The sequence below is a fragment of the Diceros bicornis genome, chromosome 32 (genome assembly GCF_020826845.1).
Source record: "Diceros bicornis minor isolate mBicDic1 chromosome 32, mDicBic1.mat.cur, whole genome shotgun sequence".
NCBI classification, from domain to species: Eukaryota; Metazoa; Chordata; class Mammalia; order Perissodactyla; family Rhinocerotidae; genus Diceros; species Diceros bicornis.
The window spans coordinates 3,465,250-3,489,801 of NC_080771.1; the positions used below are offsets into that span (position 1 = coordinate 3,465,250).

The following is a 24,552-nucleotide window of genomic DNA, read 5'->3' on the forward strand; positions in this document are numbered from 1 at the left end:
TTGTCCATTTCTAGATAAATCCTATTGTTACTTTCATTAACTAGCACTTAGTTAATGGGTTAATTTCGGGGAAATTGATGTATTTATGATACAGAATCTTTCCACCCAAGAATAAAGTCTGCCTTTTCATTTAAGTCTCTTTTGTGTCCCCCAGCAGTTGATTCTGTTCGTTTGTCCTCTCCAAATATCTGAATGTTGCTTCCTGGGTTTGCTCCCCGGTCTTTACACGTTCCGTGGCTAACGTAAGCAGGACCTTTCCTTGCTCCGTGTTTTCTAACTGGATGCTGTTTGCATGCAGGACGGCTCTTGATGTGGGGGTATTAATTGTGCTGGAGCCCCCAGGCCCTATGCCCTGTGAGAGGCCGGCTGACACCAAGGCACTGTGCACGCTCCCCCTGGGCACAAGGAACTCATGCCCTGCACCTGTGCACTTGGCAGCACATCGCCCAGCGGCTGGCCAGCGCCCACTCTGCTTTGCCCAAATGGAACCAGTACGAAGGGCGCCCCAAGCAATAAGGCAGGGAGGGCCCCCACTCACACTGTTGGAGCAAGAAAGGGCCTGAGCCGGCAAACAAAGGCAAGTTCTGGCCAGCGGCAGACAGGAACGAGGCTGGCAAAGGTGCCAGCCTCCACGCAGCCCCAGCTCTGCAATTAGGGCCCACAGGTCACTCTGGCCACAGCTGAACAAACCAGGGTGTGATTAACTTTCCACCCGGCTTTTTACACAGCAGCACTTCACCTGCGCCAGAAAAGGAGGGTCTGCCTTGTGGAGGAAATGCTCCTCGGTCCCAATCCTCAGGAAGGGGCAACAGCCGACGGGGGAGGGGGGCAGCGAAATTAACACCCAGGGAGCACATTTTTTGTTGTTGCTGTTTGAACAAAATCCCCCCCTCTTATTTTTTTTACGTTGAGTATTCAAAAAAGCTGTGTCTGTCTGGAGTTTAGTTTGAAATTGCTCACCGTCCCCATCCATGTTCTCAGCACGAGCTGTTCAGACATCAAGTCTTAGCTCAAGCTCTGTAGCCTTGAGCAAGATCCCCTCAGTCTCTGAGCCTCAGTCGCCCACTGTGTTAAATGGGGATGAATGGTGAAAAGTAGCACCTCCCTGACGGGATTGTCGTGAAGACTAGGAGAGATCATTCCTTTATTCCACAAGCATGTATTATGCACCACTGTGTGCCAGGGGCTGGGCTAGGACAAAACAGACATGGCTCTTGTCCCCAGGAAGCCCAACAGTGTGGGGGAGACGGGTGATAAACACATTGACACAGTCACAGAATAACTACAGAAGCTGATGAGGGCTGTGGACCGTGTGGGGGGCAGGGGCTGCAGAAAGAGCCGTTGGGGAGGGCAGCACTTTGAGCCCCTGGAAGGCAGCAGGGACCCCGTGTGCCTCAGGGCCACCCTTCTGCACCCAGCCAGGAGCCTGGCCTGAGTCGGAGATCAGGGAACGAAGGCTTGAAGGGAAGAAACCCATCCTCGGCTCCAACCTGGTCCTGAAGGGAACTTCTGTTCTACGGAGGAAGTGCCTGGATCCCACTGTTAGACAGCTCAGTCTTTCTAAGGAGACTCCACCTGCCTCTCCCTTCCTGTAAGGAAAACCCAAATCATGCCAGCAGCGCCTTTAGAGAGGAGCCCAGGGACCCCCCAAAGCCATCAGGGGCTCCAGCCCTGGGGACCCATGGCTTCCAGGACTGGCCCACTGCACACTCAGCTGCCAGCCCACTCCCGACATAATGAGGAGTGTCGCTGGGAAAGTTAGGTCTAGAACATGACAGCAGCGTAGATCAGCACCCAAACATCCTCAGGCAGTTAGCCTCACTCATCCGGGCCAAAGCAGCAGTCAGTCCAAATCACAGAGTCTCCATAAAAGGCAGTATTCGTACCAGGGAGCAGTAAAACATTCCCCCTGAATCCAGACTGAAGGTCCACGGGTGACCTGCTTCAATGAGCACATAAAAAATTGGAGTCAGCCCCTGGTAAATCAAACCTCTCGTTCCTGCTTCCGCAGGGCCCCAGGAAGTTCCCAGAGACACTTTCTAGGGCAGGCGATGTCCTTGTGGCTCCTGGAAGATGATGAAAAATACCCCCTGCAACCGTTTAGAGGGCCCACATGGGCTTGGCCACGGCTTCACAAATTGCATCAATGTAAACCAGCTCATTCCCCGTTCCAGCATCATTCGCGTTAGCAGGACCTGAATTAATGGGGACTTTCTGTCAGTTCAGACAGCTACCAAATGCTTTGTGCCCACAAACGATGCTCCACTAGGAAAGACAAGCCCATCACACACATCAAGGCAGCCTTTATCTACTCTGTTGCAAAATCCCTAATCTACTGGCATATTGGTCTAAATTTAATAGTTTGATAGTATATGGACCCAGTATCAGTAACTCAAGCTGTATCCCCTTGAGTAGTGCTATTTAAAATAGGATTCCCCAAAATATGATAATGGAGAAGACCATGTCCCAACGTGGGAATCCATTCAGAAAACGTTCAGTTAACAAATGCAGAATACAAAACGGTATGGGCCCACGACTCCAGGCACGTAAACATTTGTTACCCTGTGCGCAGGGGCCAGAGAGGAAGAAAGAGAAATTGAACAGCTGTTGGGGGCGTGAGGATCACCAGAGCCAACTGGATCCTTGCTTGTTTCATTTTGTCTCATAAAGATGCAGTGTTTGAGGGCTTGTGGGTTTAAGGTTGGTTTCTCAGACACAAATGAGAGGCGATGAGAGAGAGAGACAGAGAAGAGAGAGAGAACCATGAACAGGGCTTGGTGGGGCTGTCTGAGTTCTTGAAGTCCAGGCTTCAACAACTCCTCCTGGACCCAGCATTACCACTCCTGCTGAGGGACGATGGAGAAGGCGCCTTCCCAAGCTCCAGAGCCTCTGGAAATGAGGATTTCTTCAGTGCAGAGTCCCGGGGTCTTCCTTAAGAATACCACCACCGCCAGTCTGGCAGGAGGCTCCCCCTTCCATGCTGAGCATCCCCACGTCAGAACCTCTCCCAACCTCACAGCTGCTCTCCCAGATTCTGATGGAACAAGGCACTGCCCTCCAACCCCAAACACCAAAGAAAGAGCCCAGAGGTCGCTGTGCTAAAGCAGACCACATTCAAGATCACCCCACAAACAGCCCACCCCTCTCCATGCAGCCTCTTCCCAACACGCTGACTGCCTGGAAGGGCTGCCCTTCCTGAGACACACCTGCGTGGGGAGGGTGTGCCACCTCCACACTCCAGGAGTGACAGCCCTCTGCAGGGGACAAGTGTTGTTCAAGGAGCAGACAGCAGGACTGACAGGTGGCATTGCCCTCGGGCCCCAAATTCTCAACAGCAGGGAAGCCCCACCTTCCCTCTAAACAAGACTCATTTGTTCCCTCAGAAACATCTGCTGAGCACCCAGAGCCTGCCCAGCCTCCGGAGACCACGGCCCCCTCTGAAATGGTCTTCATTGGGCTGTCAAGTGTCACCTTTCCTTCCAGAGTGTTCACTCCAGAAGGGCAGTGAGGCTCACCTGTGTCATCCCCAGTACAGAGACCAGATGACCAGTGATGAGCGTCCAGCAGACCCGTGAGCTTGGCCTGGGAGGGCCTGCTATTGCATTTTGGTACCAGTTCCAAACTTTTAAAGCAGAAGCCAATTTGCAAACAACATCTTATGCTAAAGGCAAATGTATAACACCGACTTTTTAAAGTGAATAGCTCTGATGGGAGAGGGTGTCAGAGCCCCCTCGGTTGAACAGCCCCCAATACCCAGCCCAATAGTCCTAGAGACACCCCAGGGGACACAGTGTGAAAACCACTGCATGATCAAAGGGTATGAAGGCGTCCTGGGTAGGGACCTGTTTTGAATAATACGCACGCAATTCCTAATGGCCTATCCTGTCATTGGGTAATCCTAAGAACCTAATACCTAGGGGGTCTCCTCACATATCTCTTCCATGTCAGGGAGACTCTCCCAGATGGCCACACCTTTCTTGGGTAGTAATGAATTTCTCAGGGATGCTATTAGGCAAGATCATTTCCCATACTCTTTCAAGGCATTTCTGACTCCCTTCCAATGGTCCAGGGTTTGGGGATATTCCTGGCTCCCGTGTCCCCATGGAGGTTGTTAGTGGGGTCCTGTTAGGAGTATTGGTGGATACCACCAGCACTGATAAGGATGGCTGGAGACCCTGCAAACAGGGCTACCATGATTTCAGCCAAGGTCTGAGGCTGTAGAGAGAAGAGACTGCCACTGGGAAGAGAATCCCAGCCAGGACTGAAGCACAATTAGCTACCATTTCTTATTTCCAGCACAGACCCCCACATACAGCCCCAAAGTCTCACATTTTCCCTTCTCCACCTAGAAACACCACCATTCTCAAAAGTGTGGTGAGAGACAAGAGAACCATCTTGATTCTGAAGTACTGGAGGAAGGGGCAGCCTGACGAGTGATGGGGATAGGACCTCACTCCAAGAGCCGTGAGAATCAACAGAGCATCACTTAGCAGGGGTCCTCAGAGGCCCTGCTTTAATGACTAGATGAGAATGGCATGGACTTTTCCATTTAGAAAACAAAGAGAATAGCTTTTAATTAGAAAATCAATTAATTGATTGTTTTTAAAGTAAATGACAATATTTCATTCTTATAGTTAAGAGTCTACCTCAGTTCTTGGCTAAATCAAGAAATACACCGGCATCTATTATTTTCTCAAGTCGGATAGAGTTCACAGCCCAGGGTCCTGAAGAGGCCCTGGCTTGGCCAACAAATTGCTATGTGACCTTGGTCAAGCAATCACCTTTCCCTTTCAACTCCTCAGTATTCTAAGATTATAAGTTAGCCATCACCTCTCTTGGTTGAAATATCACAAATTCCAAATGACTGGGGTTTGGTTTGCAAAGCCCACAAAAGTCCAAAGCTGTAAGAGTCCTCTTGGGTCTACTGTTTTGGATATCTGTTCCCTCCAGAGGTTGAGAATGGGGACGTGGTCTAGCCAGGACTATGCAGGTACAGATGTCACTAGAGGAAAAGTCATAGCCATTCCCCAAACATTTGGCTTTCAAACTGCCAAGATGGCACGAAAGGTAGGGGAAGCCAGGGCTTTGAGTTACAACCTGCTTCTGACCAACAAATCTCCCCCCCAAACAGATGACAGGTCCCTTTTGGAATACTGGTCTGAGATTTTAGGTCCTCTCCCCACAAACCGGCATCCAGAGGGTTTCATCAACAACCATGATGGAGGGAGATGTCTGGGGATAGCTGTGTAAGGAACAAAGATGCTCTGGACTCCCTGCTCAGAGCCTGGAAATATGTCAACCCCTACCCCTGTAGCATGGCTGCCACACCCCAGGGAATACACATGCCCCCCATTCCCCACCCCATCCACCACACGTGCCCCAGACACACAGACACACACAATTCATAAAGTCTTAAATTGCTCCCATAAAACCATGGCCTTGCCCACCTTCTCTGAGGCACCTAGGAAGCAGGGTTACAGTCAGGTCTAGAGGAACAGCTCCTAGCCACCCTTCTCCTCCCACTCAGAGAAGCAGGAGGCCAAGCACAGAGGTGGGACCAGGTCCCTCTCTGCATGGGCTCTTCCTGGCCTTTGAAATTCTCCCGTCCCATCATGAAGCCCGCCTCAGTGCTCCCTCCTTCACACAGCTCTCCACACTTAAGCTGCTTAACTTTGCACTAATAGCCTCTTAATTTCTGGGTTTCCAAAAGGCCTTGCAGAAATCCGGGGTGCAGACCCACCCACTGAAGGCCCACGTACTATAGAGTGCAGTTTGAGGGGACAGGGACAGTGTGACTCCACCTAATTCCTGCCTGCCGGAAAGCCATTGCTTTTATATTTAATTTCATTTAAAAGGCGGATACAGGGTACCCAAGACACCACAATAAAATGACATTAACTGTAAAATTACATTATTAATTCTTTAATCTCACTTGAGGCTTCAAGCTGTTGCTATGTCCAATTATCCGTATAACCACCTGTCAGAATCCCGGCGCTATTTAGCATTACCTCCAGGACAGCGGTGGGCCCGGTGGTCCGTCAGGTCTGCCAGAGACTCGAAGTCCTGCTGACAGTGATCGCAGGTGTAAATTGACTCATCCTCCATGTCTTCATCGTCCTCATTTCTCTCCTCTTGACTTGTCACGCTGTTCCTGTCTTCTAGCGCACGGCTGGTTTTCCGATCACACTCCGGCTCTCCTTCTAGGCCTCCTGCCAACAGGAAGAATACAGTCCATGTCAGCTGACAGGGTCTTGGGGAAGGGTTTTAAAAGAATCGCCCGGCATTTATTAAGATACATTTAATTACTCTACCTCCCAGGGTCCATTATTCTTGACATCTCTCAGTGTATTAATATATGGGGGGGGGCGGTTGTAGCATATGGTGCCATAATTCTCAACTAGATTCTTTAATTCTTGGTGCAAATCTTCTAGGGGGATTTCCTGTCATCTTCCCTCTGTGCATGGATGCTGAGGGTCATGACCCATCACAGAGGTGAAAATGTCTTATCATTTTATCTCCTAAAAACACAATTCTCTTACACACTTCTCTGGAGCCTCCATCAGCTGTTCCTAATGCACCTAAACTTTTAGTTTCTCCCAAAGCCTTGCAATTTAGAGCTGGGAGATCTCTTAGCCAAGTTCACCTTCCATACAATAAGCCTCCCAATATGGTGATGTTGGTTCAGTTCTTCATAAAGATGTCCTGATTCTGGAACTCAGGAAGCACATGTGTTTGCAGAACCACAGATAGATCGCAAGCTTAACATGCACCTAAGCCCTCACTTGTGCCCTGGTATCAGCCTAGACAGTGAGAACCAGCCTTAGAATCATTCCACCAATTTCTTTAAAGTAAAATACCTATGCTATGCTTAGCACTGTGCAGACAAGTAGCTAAACTGTAGAGAAAAGTGAATTAACAATCATGATAACGATGCCTTGCGTTTATGGAGCGTTCTGTGCTTTTATAAAGCCACAATTACACACACATAGCCCCATCTCACAGTCTCACACATCTTAGAGATAAAAGGAGGTTCAAGCAATCATGGTCCCCCCTGCCCGCAGAGGGGGACAGCTTTGTTATTCCCATTTCACAGGGAAGGCACCTGGCATCCAGCCAGGGGGATGCAACATCCCCAGCACCCCAGATGTGGAACTCGACATCCTGACTCCTGTCTAGTGCACGTCCCTGCCCAGCTGTGGGAAATGCAGCACAGCCTCAATCTGAGAGAGGAATAGGACATATCAAGAACTTGTAAGTCAAAGTGCAAAAAACGCATGGTATATATAACACAGAGAATATATCAGTAATCCCAATAAATGTCAGTGGATTAAACTTGCCCTTTAAAATACAGAGACTCAGACTGGAAAATCAAAGCGCATATTGTCTCTTCCCACAATCTGTCCCAAAAAACAGATCTCCTCGTCCAGAAACTAGCACTGATTTAAATCAAAGAGAGACATCTCTATTATGTGTAAAGATATTTATGCAAACATAAGTCACATACGCAAAAGTGTGTGTGTGCGTGCACATGCGTCTGTGCACGTGTGTGTGTCACACACAACACTGCAGTTACAGAAAAAACTTCAGTACACAACCATTACACCCCTGAGGGCTGGTCGCCAAAGCAAGACAGAGAAACAAAGCAAAGAATGCATTCAATTCGAGGTGGAAGCCACAGTCCTATAAATATTTCAATTTAGAAACAGATAATGTTATAAGGGCTCTATTTCTCCCATCCACGTGGAACACGCACTTCCAAGCACCCGACGTCAAGAAGCAGCAATCACAAATCAGCTCATCGGAGAGCCAGCTGCTGCCTTCCGTGGCAGGGAACGTGGCATGACACGCCGCTTGGAACTGCGCTGAGGTAGTAAAAATCAATGTTTCCATTTGTGGCCCATCAAAACATCTCTCTTCTTACCAATTAAGGGATGTACAATTTTTAGGTTCTTTTATTATCAGAACACACCGACTCCCGGCAATACAGAAATCCCATTAAAAGCAAGGCAGCATATTTATCTCAGGAAATCTGATCTGCTGCTGCGGCGTCGGCAAGAAATAGAAAGCAAAGAAATGAGAAATATCATTTGGAGCCTTCAACATTATAAGTCATCACACAACCATGGTTACACAGTCAAGCGCCATCTCTGAAATTCCTAGTTTACAGTCTCTTCCCTCAATAAAAAACAAAATGTTCTGAAGGGAGGAAAAAAGAACCATAATTCTGGCTTTATCTACTACACCAGCTCTCCAGATAATCAGTCACATTCAGCACCACACTTGTGCTACTTTACTTAACACACAATTTAATAGACATATTTAAATTATCCCCTTGTTTGTTTTGGGGGTTTTTTCACCATATTTACTTGGCAGCACTTTCCATAATAGCTCATCTGATCCACAACTGGAACCACAAACATTACAATGCATTTGATCTCTCTAAATCTGGTACATCCTGTTGACTCAGGAGTAGATAAATCAGAATGTCAACTCTTGGGTTTTTATAAGGCAAAAACCCATAAAGTCATCCAAGAGTATAAATTTGTTTTAAGGAACTGTCACCTCCCCTGCTGCCCTCTACTAATGGGAAGGCGGGAGAGGGGAGGCAGGCAAAGGTGGGGACCTCATCATCTGGTGTCCCCTGGGGTCGCACGGCAGCCAGCCTGAACCTCAGGAAGCCAGAGAGGGAAAACGCGGGGGCCTGAAGAAGTTTGGGGGAGCGGGACTTCCCTGAAGACCCAGCCCCCGAGGGGCGCTCCGCTCCGTCAGCAGAATCAGGACCTCGAGAACAGCTAGCCCTCCATCCTGCTCAGGGCTTCACTCTTTGCAAGGCACTTTCATGGCCCACAGTATCTGAACCTCACAATAGAAAAAAAGAGTAAATGGTGTAATTCTTCCATCCACAGATGAGAAAACAGAGGCTCTGAGGGGTCACCCAAAGCCATGCAAGGGTTGGAACCTACAAGTTCTGATCTCAAGCAGCACCCACTTCCACCAGGCCTGGGACCTGCTGGAGCCCCAAGCTCTCCAAGGCCCGGGAGGTGGGAGCTCAAAGGACAGAGGGTGCCAGTCCCCTCTGGAGCACGCTCTGGGGTCTCCTCACTCCCAGGCCCAACCTGAACAGCTGCTTAGGAAGCCTCTGGGGACTGAATGAATGGACTTCTCCTACTCCCTTGACCCAGCTCTGGCTAGTCAGAGATGGCCCTGACTGTCCCACGCCCCATCCTCATCCAGCCCCAGAGGTCCCCACGGGTCCTCACTCAAGTGAGCACAGAGGAGGCTGGGCCCAGAGGCCACAACTGACCCTGTCTGAGTCCCCATCCCAAGTGCTGCCTCGCGTTTCCAACATGGTGACCTCCTGGGCCTGAGCTACAGTTGACCCGCTGGTCTCTCCAACCACCCCGGGCAGATGACGCAAAGTCAGCAGGCCAGGAGCCCATTTCTTTTCCACGGAGGCCTCCAGGGCTGGGAAGGACTGCCCCAAAACGGGCTGCTGGCGCCCTTCCCTCAGGCCTGGGGCTGCCTGGGGCAACCTGAAGCACACCCAGGGAAGGCCCAAGCTAAACATTTCGAAAAGGGCCCGCTCCCTCAGGGCCACGTGCACGGGACAGGAAACGGAATTGGCACCATAAATGCCAGCCTCTCTGTCCTGTTGACCAAGCTCCCTACCTCCCCAGCCTCACGCCCCACCCGGGACAACTCAAGGCCTAGTTGTTTTCCAACGTGCATACCTCCATCCTTTAGCCCAGGAGTCCACCAAGAGCAGCAAGCATTTATTGAGCACTTGCTGTGTGCCAGGTGCCTTCCGAGCACAGCCAGCCAGGCAGCCCTATGAGTTGAGCACCATCGTATCCCCATTTTACCAGTGAGCACACTGGCGGTCTGTGAGGTGATGATGCTTAAGTGAGACCACTAGGGGCAGGTTTCAAACACGGCTATGTCTGACTATTAACCACTCCCCACGGTAGAGATTCAATGAAGAAACGAGCCAAGTGTCGAGGAATTTGTAAGCCCCTCAATGTCATATGTAGGGTCCTTGTCCAGCCCCCAAGATCCAGCAGGGGTTTTGCTGATCTCTCTGACCTAGCACTCGTCTCCGCAGCCACATGGGCCTTCTCTCAATCCCCTGGACCGCAAGTGTGTTCCACCAAGGGCTTCACACTCCTGTTCCCCTGGAACTCTTCACACCCTAACAGGGATCCCCGCAGGGCTGAGTCCAGCGCCAGGATAAAGGGAAAGGGGAGAGGCCCGGGGGGCCAGGCTGCCCGCAGACTGCCAGGCCTGAGAACAGGGCATTTCCTACCTTCTCAGGGAGGCTTCTGGAGCTCAGGAGTCAGGGCCGTGGGGGCCTCACAGCTCCCGAGGGCCAGCTGAGAGAGGCTCAGCCTGAGAACACCGGAGAGTTTCTTCCCTCCGACCCCGGTTCCCCGCCAGCACGTGGGTCAGAGAGAACCTCACCAAGAAGGCTGCCTCTTCTCCTCCCTGGGAGGGACCATGGGGATCAGCTAGCCAGCGCAGAACCCTGGGCAGTCCGAGAACTAATCAGGGGCCTCCAGGAGTCCCATCTCTGGGGCCCCAGGGCTGAGTACCTGCTCAGTGGAGGCAGGAGGCCAAGAGCAGCCCCCATACACCCGGGATAGAGAAAACAAGGGCAGAGTCTGAGAGGCGGGAGATATACCAGTGCCAATAATCACACACATTCGCCCATTCTTCCCTTCCTTCATCCCACAAATATTTAATGAGTGTCTGCTCTGTGCCAGGCATAACACACCCATATTGCTACAACATACAGGGTGTTCCACAGTCCCATTCGTCTTGGTGGCCTCAAAGCCCACACGAGGCCTGGCACGGAGAAGACGCTTAATAAATATGGGGTGGGTGAATGAATGAATGCCGAAGAGGAGGGATAGGTGGTAAGACCTGCAGCCTGGGCTGGGGTCAGTCCCAGGCCTGGGTTCCAGTCTTAGCTCTAGTACCCCCACCCCACCCCGTGAGTGACTTTGAGTAAGACACTTCTGCCTGAGCCTGATTCCTCCTATGTCAACGAGGAGCCTGATCATGACAGACACCGTCTTCTCCTGCCTCACGGGGCAGAGGAGAGGCTCACCTGAATGGATGGCCACTGACGCAAGAAGAATTGTGCACGCGGTTACACACCAGACGTGTAAGTCCAGGAGCCCTGTGGGGTTTCCAGGGAGCTGAGAGGAGCTGGAGCAGGTGGGGGGAGAAGGGAGTGGGCAAAGGTGAGGTGAGGGTGCAGGGGACCGGGGAGGGGTGGAGCGGGGACGGGAGGGAATGCTAGGAACAGGAAGGGCGCCAGGTGAGAGCAGGGAGGCAGGAGAGTCAGCCCCGGGGGCTGGCGAGCCCTGGGAAGGTCTTCCCACTTCTCATTCCTTCTCCTAATCAGACGTGGACGGGAGACTGCACCATCCACCTCCACAGAAATCAGAACCACCAGGGAGTGAATTCTAGGCACGTCCAAGGCGTGAGCAGGGAACCCAACTGCACAGGCAGCGTCGGGAATGCCAGTGTAGAGTGGGCTCCAGTGGGGCTGACGGAACCAAGTTACTGCAATAAAGATGGTTATTAAGCAACAACACACACAAGCAGCCAACAGCTGGAGTCACGTTCCAGGCTCTGTCAAGGTGACAGAGAGAGAACAGAAAAGAATCACTTTGGAGCCAGCCTGTCTAGGTTCAAATCCACACGCCATCACTTAGTGGCTAGGGGACCTTGGACAAGCCACTTACCCTCTCTGAGAAAAATTTAATGAAGTTAAATTATTTTAATGAGGTATTACATACAAAGCGTGATACCTGGCCCACAGTAAAACTTCAGAAGACAGTAGCTACGATTATCCTGTCTTACCGCTGTTGTTACCATTCAAACCCACATGCGCAGCACCACGACTTGGATAGGAGGCAGAGACAATCATACCACAAGGGAGGTTCTGGCAGGAGGCCTCAGAGGAGGCTCCTGAGGATGGAGAGTGTCAGGGCGCATGCCCCCTTGAAAGGCACAGAAACGTCTACACAGACAAAAAAATCCAGTGGACCAGGAGAGGAAAATCCTGGGCTCACGTCTGGGCTCCCCTCCATGCCGTGCGACCTTGAACGAATTACAAGCCCACCTCCTCCAGAAACAGCGTGACCTCTGGTCTGTCCTGGCCAGCCCCCAGGGAGACAGTGTAGACGTGTTTACCCTGCAATTCACAAGCCCACTTCTCCTGCACTCTCACCCTGGATGTAGTTGGGGGGCCTCCCAACTGAACTACAGTCCAGGGAGGGTCTACCATTTCCAGAGAGTTTATCCCAGAGCAACATTTTTTTAAAGAGAAAACTCATACTCCAACTAACAGCCGGCAAGTTTCCTACACTCCATGGTTCACTAGCAGTATGTTCCCGAGGCTCGGGACGGGAGGCAGCACCTTCGGAACCTGGGCTGGGTCAAATCCCTGGCTTAGCCTCAGCTTGGTGTTTCGGCCCCGCTGGTAGAGACGGACACGTCTCCATGAACACTTTCTCACGCGCTCCTGGGCTGGGGGATGGAGGACGAGAGGGGCTGGGCTGGGGCTGGGAGAGGAGCCCGCCAACCCCAATTAGACACTCTGCTTGTGCATCCATTGCTGGCCCCAAATTCCACGAAGCAGCCACTATTTATCTTCAGGTTTAAAATATTTGCAGTGCAGGCAGCGGGGGTAACATTTAACACTCAGCCTAAAGGGTGCCCTTGGCAGCAGAGCTGTAGGCAAATATTTTAACACATAATTTGCTGTCCAAGTTCCACTTCTTAAATAAGGAAGCAACTTCCGAATGGCTATCTGGGGTTGCCTGTTGCTCCCCTGCCCGCGCTGATGGCTCTGTGGATGGAATTTCCAACATGGTCAGCACCGTGCTGAACATGACTCAGGCTGCATCACACAGGCCCTGCTGGGGTGCTCCGCCCTGGCTGACGATGCAGGACTGGGGACAGGGCCTCCCGCTCCACAGGCCCATGGCTGACCACAAAAATGATGAGGACCGACCAGAGAATGTCTCTTTTGTTGTCAGGAATTCTAGAACCTGAGGCCAAAATGATTACCAGCGTGATGGCAACCACTTGCCTTAGACCAGACCTTCCAATTCATTTGCATCCTTCACCCAGTGACCTATGGCCCAGTTAGGGAGACGTTCCCATTAGACCTATTGCACAGAAGGCAAAACTGAGGCTCAGATGGGTGAGACAGCCCACTCTGACACTCAGAAGATGAGTGGACCGAAGCTCCCAACTCCAATGCCCACATCATTATGCAAATGAGTAGAATGGCTGGGCAGGGCTGGGGGGAATGTACACACATCCAAGGGGGTGGCCCCCACTCAAACATAGTCACCACACAGAAAATTGAGGCTCAGAGCAAACACATTGCTGCTGTTTTGTTTTTTGGGTTTTTTTGCTGAGGACAATTCGCCCTGAGCTAACATCTGTCGCCAATCTTTCTCTATTTTCTATGTGGGTCACTGCCACAGCATGGCTGTCGACAAGTGGTGTAGGTCCATGCCTGGGAACCGAACCTGGGCCACTGAAGTGGAGCATGCTGAACTTAACCACTAGGCCACCGGGCTGGCCCCAGAAATCTCTGGATTTTTAACTGTTGACTTCAAGGTTTAAGAAACACAGCATAGGTGAAACAATAGGCCTTACAGGGCTGGATGCAGCCTGGGGGTGCCCCCTGAGGGTCTTTGCCATGGGGCATGCCCAGCAAGAGCCACGCCCCCGCCCCAGGGTGATCTGCTCGGTCCTCACCAGACAGGGAGGTTAACTAAGCAGTGATGAAAGCGTCCCTTCTTTGGAGATTTAAGACTAGCGTTCAAGTCCACTCCTGTGTGACCTTGGTTACCTACACTTCTGGGCCTCCGTTTCCTCACCTAGAAAACAAGGATGATATCACCCCCTCCCGCTCAGGACTTGGGAGCTCCCTATGGGGGCAGAGAGAGACGGCAGCTTCCCGTGGACCCGGCTCCCAACTGTGACGGGTAAGGAAGCAGCGGAAAGAAAAATGGCCAATGGGCGGGAGGGAAGGAGGGAGAGGCAGAGCAGGAAGGGGGACAAAAAGCGATCACAAACACTCCCACCAAAAAGGAAAAAATTCTATTTTTCCAGCAAGTGGTTAACAGTGTCGCTCCTCCAAGCCTCACAATCTTAATAAAACTGATCTCGCCACATGCAGTAATGAAGAACAGTCGGCCAGAGCCACCCTGGAACCAGGAAAATTGTGTACTGTTACCTCCTCGTGACCTCCTGAGGCTGTGACCACGCTGCCCTCTCCTTGCTGTCATGTTTGTCTCTGACGGCCGCTGGGAAGGAGGAGATAGAGGCGCGGGGCGGAGGTGGGTAGGGAGGGAGGACAGCGGGGCAGCGTGGGGAGCTCGATAAATCCAGCTAATTTGCGGCAGCACCATGGCCTGGAGCTCCTAATTGCTCCTGGTCCTGGAGCAGAACTCAGGGCCAGGATGCTGGGGCACAAATCACCCCCTGGTGGCCACGGCAGAAAGATGAGCCCCCTGGGGGGGAGAGAAGGGGGCAGGGGAGGGGTGTGTACCCCAAACGCAGGACAGGTGGCCAGGCCGGGCAAGGGCGGCTTGGGGTCAAAGGCAGATGGAACCCAGAGCAGACAGCCACGCGGCGGTCGCTGGGGGATCCTGGCAGATCACTCCCTCTCTGGGCCTCAGTTTCTCCATCTGTAGATTAAGGCCTGGACCATACATTTAAAGTGCACCTTAGCGACTCGTCGCAGTGCCAGGGGCAGGCCCGAGGGCAGGAGGCCGACACGTGACCTCCACACTATGGAAGCCCCACTCCGCCTGCTTCAGACACTGGGACGCCCGAGTGCGGGGCTTTACAGGAGTTCCGCTGTAAAACCAGAGAGTATGCAGAAGTTCACCCAGCCAGCTCCTCCTCGCCGACCAGGTCTCAGCTCCAGAACCTTCACCCCACCCCCAGGGGTCGGGCCCCCCACAGGAGCTCTGGGCGCTCACCAGGCACCTCTCCTCCGGCTGCAGGGACATCCAATCGGGACATCCGATCGCCTCCCGTGCAGGGAGCAGGCTCCAGGTGGGCAGCGTCAACATGGGTGCTGTGCCCCCTGCTCTCCCTGCCCCAGCAGCACCCCTCAGAGGGCCCGGCACACAGCAGGTGCCCCATCAACGTCTGTTGAGTGGAGGAATGAACAAAGCAGTCCGGAAGGGCCCTTCCGACTCTAGCATTTAAAGATCCAGCCACGGGTCTGTGCAGCTCTGAGGAGGGACGGGTCAGTGGGAGCAGAGCTGGGAACAGGCCCCCCGTCCTGCTGCTGCCCCGGGACGCGGGGAGCGGAGAGCAGAGCGCCCAGGCACTGCTGGAACCCAGAGGCCAGCTGCCCCCGTGATCCTCCACCCCAAGGTCTCCCGTCCAGCCCCGGGGGGCCTGGGAGGCCAGGAGCCCCCTGCCTCCAGACACAGTGGCGAGGCTGGATAAAGCCTTTAAAAATTAACAAGCGGCTGGGCACGGAGACAGCCTGGTGCGTGGCCACCTTCCCGGGAAGCCTGAAGTAGCGCCTGGAGAAAAGGGAGCGTGTCTGATGGAGTGGTTCTCACCATGTTGTTGCTACTGAGGAGGAGCCAAATGATGGCACCCTTGGCTTCCAGAAGCCAGCTCCCCTGAACGCCATCCAGGCCCCCCTCCCCCCTCCAAGGACCGGTGTGAGCAGTGGCTTCTTCACCCGCCTCTGCGTAACCTCATCCACTTGCTAAGGCCTGCCGGCTTTCTGCTGATTTCCCTCTGGCCCCCAAGAGGGTGTTGAGTCCCACAAGGGGGCTGTAAGACATTCCAGAAGTCTCCAGAAACCTGGATCCTAAGGCAGCTGACAGAACAAAGCCAACGGCTCAGACAACAGGTTTGAGGGGTCTCAGCCTGCACACAGCCATCCCTCAGGCGGGTGCCCCCTCCCAGCCGATGAATTTAAGTGAGGAGCCGCTGGGCCCACGCCCGCCAACGAGGGCAAGGCCTGCCCAGTGCCCAGGACTCACGTTCCTACACAAAGAGGAAGGGAGACCTGGGGAGGATTAACCAGCGGTCAAATGTCAAGTGGGCAGCGCAAAGGAAACTTCCAGACCCACCCCAGGGGCCTGGCTGTCTCCTCCGCGACGGCCAATATCCCCATGATCTATATGCACACACACACCCGCACCCATCCCCACCCCCGTCTCATCCTCAAACCGTCACTTAACTAGGATTTCAAACTGCTCGTTATGTTCTTTAGTCAACATGAGGCAGAAACCTTTTATTAAATGCTGCTAATTTTTTATTGATCACACTGTGAATCATTTCATTTTCCATTACCACAAATGTCTCCTATCCGGGCTCCGCGATTATGCTTCCTTATTCAGTCTCAAGCAACTTGTCACTTTTAATCAGTCTGCAGTTTCAGCATTGCTCAAAAATTAGACAGCGGGCTCTCTGTATCATTACCACTTTTGTTTAAAAAAAAAAAGTTTCCGTACAGGAAAGGTTATTATATTTAGAATAAATATACATGAATCAAATTCAAATGAAATTCCTCCCTGACTCTAACCAATTTTAGCATTAGCTTTTATAATTTTTTTAGGTTTATTTTCACGGAAAGACTGTTCATAATTATTGCTCGTGCTCTCCCAAAACACTTATGCTACTAAAGTGTGAAATGTCTTCGAACACAAAGACAGATCTCTGGGAAGTAATTACAGAAATGCATTCAGGGGCAATAATTCTCTATTAGCTGTCAGCAGCAGACACCCTGTGAAAGGCACTTGTTATGAAGGAATTATTTGTGTTGCCATTGAAGGCATGGCAGGCGAGCCCCGACTGAAAGACTGCGTCCGACCAGAAACATGGGCTCCCTCATCAAGGGTCAAATTAAGTTGAAATCATTACCTTGAAGCCAAGCAGACGCATCCCTGACTGTCTATTGTGGAGACGCCTCTGAGATGCACTCAAGCACAACGTGGTCTTCCCGCTCCCAGCGTGGCGCAATTACCTGAGTCTCAGAAGGATTCTGCCAGGAGCTTGTCACAATAGGGAGAGAGGAGGTGGCAGGGTGTCTATTAAATGCTAACTCATGTCACCAAACAGAATTTTCAAGAATTATAAATTGCCAAGACGCCTCGCAGCTGACCCCCTCGCATTCGGAAGAGCCCAGGAAATTATCAGGAAAGCGCAAGAATTTGCATCAAAGGCAGGGAAGGACCCTTTGTGGGGAACCCACGGGGATGTAGCTGAGGAAACGGGGACCCAGTGGACTATCTCCTCGCCCCAGAGAAGGTCCAGCTGGGGTCTAGACAGCAATGCCAGCTCCATCTGAGGTGGATAAGTACCCTAAAATGAGGGCAGGCAGACACAGCACTGGAGGGGACTAAGGAGATGCCTACGGTGTCATCTGAGCTTTGTCTCTAACTCTTGGCGTGACCTTGGCTGGGTCCAGTCACCTCCCATCTCTCAGCCTCGGTTTCCCCATCTGTAACAACATCCTGCATCAGCGGTGTGTTAAGGGTGTTAGATGAGTGACTAGAAACAAAAAAGGTGCAACGTTAGCCCCTCCTGTTCCTGCCTGTCCCCCCACCTATAAAACGGCAGGATTGACCATTAAAGGAGCCACCTGGCCTCTGAGAGCAGGGAGAAAGCGTGGGGAGAAGAAGAGAGTATCTTCCCAGGTTCAGCGGGTCCCACAGACACTCCCCTGTGAGCCTCAGTTTCCCCATCTCTAGAAAGAACACGCTGAAAACCACTGCCCTGGGTTGTGCTCTTATATCAAAGAGTGAAACACAAACCAAGCCTCCTTTAATCTGCTCAATCACTGCTGTTCCCACAGAGACGAGGGTTCCTAAGACAGCTCAGGGTAAAGGCAAAAGAGTTACTTCCCCCAACAGCACGGGCAAGCCACCCTGGGCAGTGCAGCCCCTGCCACAGCACCCTGACCTGTCCTGGGGCCAGCCCCGCCCACTCTCAGGGAGGCTCACTTGGGGCTGCCCACCTCCAAGCTCCAGGGACGGGCCAGGGCCAGGACCCAGACCCGGCCAATCAGAGATGGGCCTGTGACCCAAGGAGGGCTACGGAGACTCAATCCTGAGGCATTTTCTGGAACCAGTGGGAAAGAGCAGAACTGACGGATGGGGGGTGGGGGCAGAGGGCGTCTGAGTCAAGCCCTTCGACCCAGTCATTTCACGGCAAGGTTTATAGGCTAGAGAACTCCTGGACCTGACAGTTCTCTGCGGGAATACCCACCCCAGAATTATCTGTAATAGCCAAAAAATTTAGACAGCATCTCCATTTCCAGGAACAGGAGATGGAGAGAGAAACTGTGGTACATTCACAGAGTGGACACTATGCAATTAAACCTAACAGAAGAGAGCTGCAAGTATCAACATGGATGAATCTTCCAAACACAACGTTGAGAGAGAAAAAAAGCAAGTTGCCAAAGATAGACTATGGTAAGATGGTAAAATATGCGAACATTTATAGAAACTTTAAAACGTATACCAATGGTATTTATATACCATTCAAGAAGAATATATGTATTTCAAGACGAAAGACACACACGGAAATGACTGATGCTGAGCCCTGGGGGAGGAAGTGGAGGGTGATGGGGAGCTCCATGATAAATGGTGTTCTGTTCCCTAATCTGGTGGGTACGTCCTGGGTGGACATTTTTCTCTCTTATAAATCTGAAATATTTTATAATAGAAAAAAACTATTGCTGAACCACTAAAAATTTTTAAATGATAAAATTTTTAGGGGCCAGCCCCATGGCATAGTGGTTGAGTCCAGAGCACTCCGTTTCGGTCACCCCGGTTCGTGGGTTCGGATCCCGAGCGTGGACCTACACCACTCATCAGCCTCGCTGTGGCGGCAACCCACATGCAAAATAGAGGAAGATGGGCACAGATGTTAGCTCAGGGCTATCTTCCTCACACACACACAAAAAAAATTTTTTAAAAGACAAATGGTGAATGAATTGGGGGACTTTAAACAGAGAAGGTTCCCAAGAAAGGAGTCAGTCCAATCCACAGCCTTTTCAGAATCTAAGACCCGAGGTCTTGTTCCCGGGCTACATGGCAAGTTAGTGGCAGAGCCAGGGCTGGTCCTCAGGTCCGTGGATCCTGCCTCGGCCCCAAGCTCCTTCCCCTCCATCCAGGGTGATGGGCAGGGAGGAAGGGGCCAAGAGGGGAGGAGAGTTGCTGGCTTGAGAAAATCAAAGGTACCAAAGGCCATAGTTCCACTGGGGCAGAAACTTCTGTCTGTCTTGTCCTCTGTGGAACCCCCAGCACCTAGGACAGTGCCTAGCACACAGTAGGTGCACAAGAGGACAGTGCTTGGCACACAGTAGGTGCACAAGAACTATTTGCTGGGTGGCAAATGCATGAGTGTAGATGGAGATGAATTAAAGTCATGTACATCCATTCCTTAGCAGACCCTCTTGGACCCCTTTGCTGGACAACACCAAGTTAGTAGTTTTTAAGCAAATGCAGATTTTCCACCTTCATGTCTTTTAAAAAAAAAAAAAAATCAATGCTCCAACTCCAACTTCTCACCAATTTTCTGCCCCTCCTGTGGATAGGCTGAGATGGTGAGTCACAGCTGGGTCTGGAAAACCACCTTTGGGGAGATGAGAATGGAAAACAGTCTAATTTAAGGAGGAGCCAGGTACTGCCTAGAACGCACCCCCGGCCCCCTTCCACGAGCGCACCTCGAACGAAAGAATCACTCCAACTGTCTCCACAGGAGAGCATCTGATGGCTGGGCCTACCCAAAGGAGCCGGTTGCTAAGAAATCGCACCAGGCAACATCAGATGATCACTCGCTACGGGCAAGATATGGCCAGGGTCAGAGTTCAAAACAGTTTCTGGAAATCTTTCCAGTGAAGTCCCTTTTCTGTGCAGGGAGACGAGGAAGAGGAGACATCTCGTCAGGCACCCACTGTGACTCCTGCCCTATCAGGTGGGGACTCTTACCAGCCTCAATTACAGATGGGGAAACTGAGACCCAGAGAAGGGAAGGCCACACCACTAGAGGAAGGCAGAGCAAGCATTCCCATCTCCAGGAGACTGGGGCTCCTGCGGAGCATGGAGTGCTTCCCCGGGGCACCAGGTTATGAGCTCCCCTGGGCTCCGCCCTCTGGTGCAGAAAGAGGAGAACAGAGAAGTCTAGGCCGCGGCAAAGACGGCCATGACCTGCAGCCTTCCCACAAGGACAAGGCCAAGTATCCACACGGCCCGGGTGCTGCTATCCCGTCTCCACGGCATTCCGTAAAGAGACGAGGCAGGCGGAGCGTCCCCTCCTTCTCAAGCCAAGGCACCACTCCAGAAGGGCAACCAGCAGCACCAAGATCACCAAAGACATGGGCACCAGGGAGTGAGATCCCACGGGAGACCTCGGCCAAGCAGGGCACAGGGACCCCCGGCGGACGCAGGAAAGACTGGGGACGGCCCAGAAATGCCCAAGCTGGGGGCTCTGCCCATCCTTCCGACAGGAACCCGCATTTCCTGACCTCAGGGCTGATGCTGCGAGTCTATCAGGCCAGCCAGTAGTCCCATCCGGCTTTCTCCCCAGAACTGTTTCTGTATTTCTGAGTATCCTTCTGTCTCACAAAAATGAAGCTTTGCCGTTGTTTCTAAATGCAAAGACACTGCGACTGACGTGGAAGACACAAGTCATACAGAAAAGTATACAGAAAATAGTAAAAATCGCCTGAAATCCCACCACACACAGGTGTGCGCTGTGACCACTTTGATGAACAAGATCTCGCATGTACGGACACACTCAGCAATCGGTTTCTAGGAACAGGATCCTGAGCACCACGCCGGTTTGTCACCTTTTCACACTTTGTTCCGCTCAGCCCCGTGCCGTGGTCATCTCATCCAGGGGTCGTTTTGAGAGTCCGTGTTTAATGCTTCATCTAGAGGGGAACCTCACAGTTCCCAGCTCTTAAGTAAATATGAACAGGTCCCAGGAACAAATGGGGGAGAGGGCGAGACTGTTCTATCTGAGAAAAGGTTTCCTTGCTCCGCAACTGGGTTCACCCTGGGAGTCTTTGCATTAACAAGATTCTCTGAGCGTGCGCGGGGCGGGGGGGGGGGGGGGGGGGGGGGCGTGTCTGGAGGTGCAGGTCCAAGGACCACTCGGGTCAGCTCACCTGGAAGGAGGGCCTGTGAAAACACAGATGACACACCAGCAGTCCCTCTCTGAATATGGGGCCCGGAAATCTGTATTTAACCAGCCTCAGTATCCCCCAACCCCTAAGTACTGTCCTAGTGTCTTTAAAATAGAATTGAAATAATAACGATTCTCCAGCACAATTTTTCAGTCACCACCCTGGCTGACAATGACTCCCAAGAAAGGAACTTGCTTCGTGCATCAGCACGGGGTCAGGCCCACAGGATGGCCGCTCCCCCGCCCTCGGCCTTCCTCTCTTCACACCTTCCTGGTCCACCACTGCCTCTGTGCAGAGGACACGGGTGGAGAGGTTGGGCAGCTGACCTTGAAGGGAAAGATGCCCTCAGCCTGTGACCCTGCAGAGTGGCCCAGGAGCCCTGTCTCTGGGTGTCACTCACAGGTGTGCACACACAAACACACACACATGCACACTCACCATCACACTTCTGCTCAGTGGGAGTAGAATTGGGGCCTCTTCCTCACACCGACTGGGAAAGTTTAGAAAATTCCCACTCCGGGAATTCTCAGTTGGCAGCTTCCTCTCCTCTCCCCTCCAACAAACAGCCAAGAAGGTTTTTCCCTTCCTAGGCATGACACCGGGATGCTTCCTGGGTTTCGTCACTAACAGCTAAACACAGGACCCAAGTCATTTCCACCCTCCAGGGGCCAAGCCAGGAGGGTTTCCAGGAAGCCTTTCATTCTTCTATCCTTGGGGGAGCCCAGGTGGGGGAAATGAGCTGGATGCTTCTGGAAAGCAGGCTCCTCTGAGAGACACCTTCCCCTCTCTGCCAGCTGCCAGCTCTGAATCACAGAAGTCGGCACCAGCGGCCACAGGAAGCAGGGCTGCGCCCCCAGGGCCAACCTCATGCTCCTCTCCAGAAGAGAGACCCAGGAGCATCTATTTAAGACACACCCATTTGTTCAGAAAACATTTACCGAGACCTACAATGGGTCAAAGACTGTCCTAAAACCCAGCAGGGAAGGAGGAAGACATACTCTCTCGTCGGGGAGAAAGATGCCAGATATACAGAGAAACAAAATCATTTCTGCGAGAGACCAGCACTTTGAAGGAAATGAAAGAGGTGATGGGACAGGGACCAGGAGAGGCCAGCTTTAGCCAAGGTGGTCAGGGAGGGCCTCTCTGGGCGCAGGGGCGAGAGCTGAGCTGTGAGCGATGAGAAGAACCAGCCGATTAGCATGTGGAGAAGAGTGTTCTGAGGCAAGGGAGCGGCGAGCACAAAGGAATCTTCCAAGAACCAAAAGGAGGCCTGTGTGTCTGCAGCACAGAGGAGAGAGGGCGTTGGCTGGGGGAGGCCCAGGACGCGGCATCAAATCTTGAATCGGACGGTGACTGGGAAGGAGCCCAGAATCAGTGTGAACATCCCGATTTAAAACAAACATGAAAAACCAAACTGAAGACAGGGTGAAGGTGATCAGGTACAAATCACAGATTGCGAGCCTCCGGACTTCAGTTCAACGTGGTCACATCTCACTGGCAGACATTTCGACCATCAGAGTGCCTGTCGGCAGGACGGGCACAGGCTGTGAGGTCAGACCTGAGTTCAAATCCCACAGTTACCAGAGCCAGATGAGTTCTGACATATCAAAGACAAAACTGTACTCAAACCGTGCTGATATTCCAAGTGTTGGGAGAGAACTAACAGCACCAGGCATGCATGGTCTCTGCTTCTCATGACAATGACGGATCGGCCACAACAGGCCAGCTGTGCTGGACAGTGGGGTTCCGGGGTGCCTATTCCAGGAGGGCACTGCAGTCGCAATCCTTGAACTCTTGAACCACTGGCTCTTAGCCTTGGAAAGATAAAAGTGCCACCCAAGGGGGACAGTGAAGAGGCCTCTGCAGACCACAGAGAACAAGGGTCTTAGCCAAGACCCCACAGGAAAGAGGCAGCAAATTAAGAGCAGCAGGCTCGTCTCGAGAGCCCTAGATTGCCCACCCAGGCTCTCCTAGGCCGTGTCGGGGTGCTCCCCTGCACATCAAGTTCCTGGGGATGAAAGCTGGACTGAGGGGACTACAACTCTGTGGCAACGTCATCCACCCTGCCCACGACTCACTAGCCCAGGAATCCAAGAATTTGGGCAGCTGTGGCAGTGACGTAGCCCAGGAAGGCATCTAAAACAGGTGGCCTGGGGCATCCCCCGCCTTCCACAGACCCCAGCCAACAGCTGCACGCCAGGCGTACCACACGGGTGCCCCCTCCCCCCGCACTGCCGGGCTCAGGCCTGATGCGCATCAGCAGCCCTGCATGACGGGCAGAGCTGTAACCCTCTCTCCAGCCTGCACAGCCTGCCCCGGGCCTTCCCAGCCCAGCACCCGCTGTCTGACAGGGTCAAGGGCCCGGGGTCCCACCGCTGACAAGGGCAACGTCATCAGAGAACTCTAGCCCTGGATATCTCTGCAAGCATCTCGTGCTTTCAGAAAGGGAGCAGGAGGAGGGCAGGACAACTGTCTACAGACCACCGAAGCGTGGAACACAGGGTGAGCAGGCTTGTTCCAGGAGATCACAGGGCACAGAACCGATCCCATGGGGCCAACCAGGGGGAGACAAGCCTGCACCACTTCATCACGGGGACTGAGAGCACGGGTTTGACCTCAGACGAGCTGGAGAGGCATCCCTGCTTCACAGCTCACGAGCTGTGCGACCCGAGGTTAATGATGTAACCTCTCTGAACCTCAGTTTCTCCATCTGTAGAACAGGAGGATAACCGTGCAGAGGGCTGTTGCAAGGATGACACAAGGTGACACAGAGCATCAGCATGGCCTCACGTGTCATCCACTCAGCAGGTCCTGACTGTGGGCCTCTGTGTGCCAGGCAGGGTCCTGGGGCTGCGGACACAGTTTTCAGTGGAATCAACAAAATCCACTAGGTAACAAGGAATGAAATATCAGAAAATCTCAGGCGGTGATAAACGCAAGGCAGAGAATTGAAGCGGGGGGACAGGACGGGAAGTGATGACAGGTGACGAGGCAACTTCAGCGAGGGCGGTCACAGAGGGCCTCTCTGGAGGGGCATCGAGCACGCTTGAACAGCATGAAGAAGCCAGGCACGGAGAGCTGGAGGAAGGGTGTCCCAGGTGGAAGGCACAGCTAGTGCCAAGGCCCAGGGGCCGGAACAAGCTTGAGGGGCTCAAGGAATCAAAGGCCAGCATGAGTGGGTGGGGCCAGGGCCGGTAGTGTTTTATAAACACAGGGCCAGAAGTTGGGGGGTAACACCTCCTCCTCGTCCCAGCAGGGCGGCGACACTGTGCTCCCCACCCCTCACCCCTTCTGCTTCTCGTTCCCATGACACTCATGATCTTCCTGCGTATGGTTTATTGTCTCTTGCCACC

General features: G+C 52.6%; 1 protein-coding gene across 1 annotated transcript in view; it reads right to left on the minus strand.

The window, feature by feature from the left end:
* The window catches only part of ZNF423 (zinc finger protein 423), a 321,581-nt gene that overhangs the window by 210,739 nt on the left and 86,290 nt on the right, over positions 1 to 24,552 (minus strand). Inside the window, exon 3 of the mRNA XM_058527768.1 lies at positions 6,009 to 6,209. Within this exon, the coding sequence (XP_058383751.1) occupies positions 6,009 to 6,209 (201 nt within the window). The remainder of the gene's footprint in view (positions 1 to 6,008; positions 6,210 to 24,552) is intronic.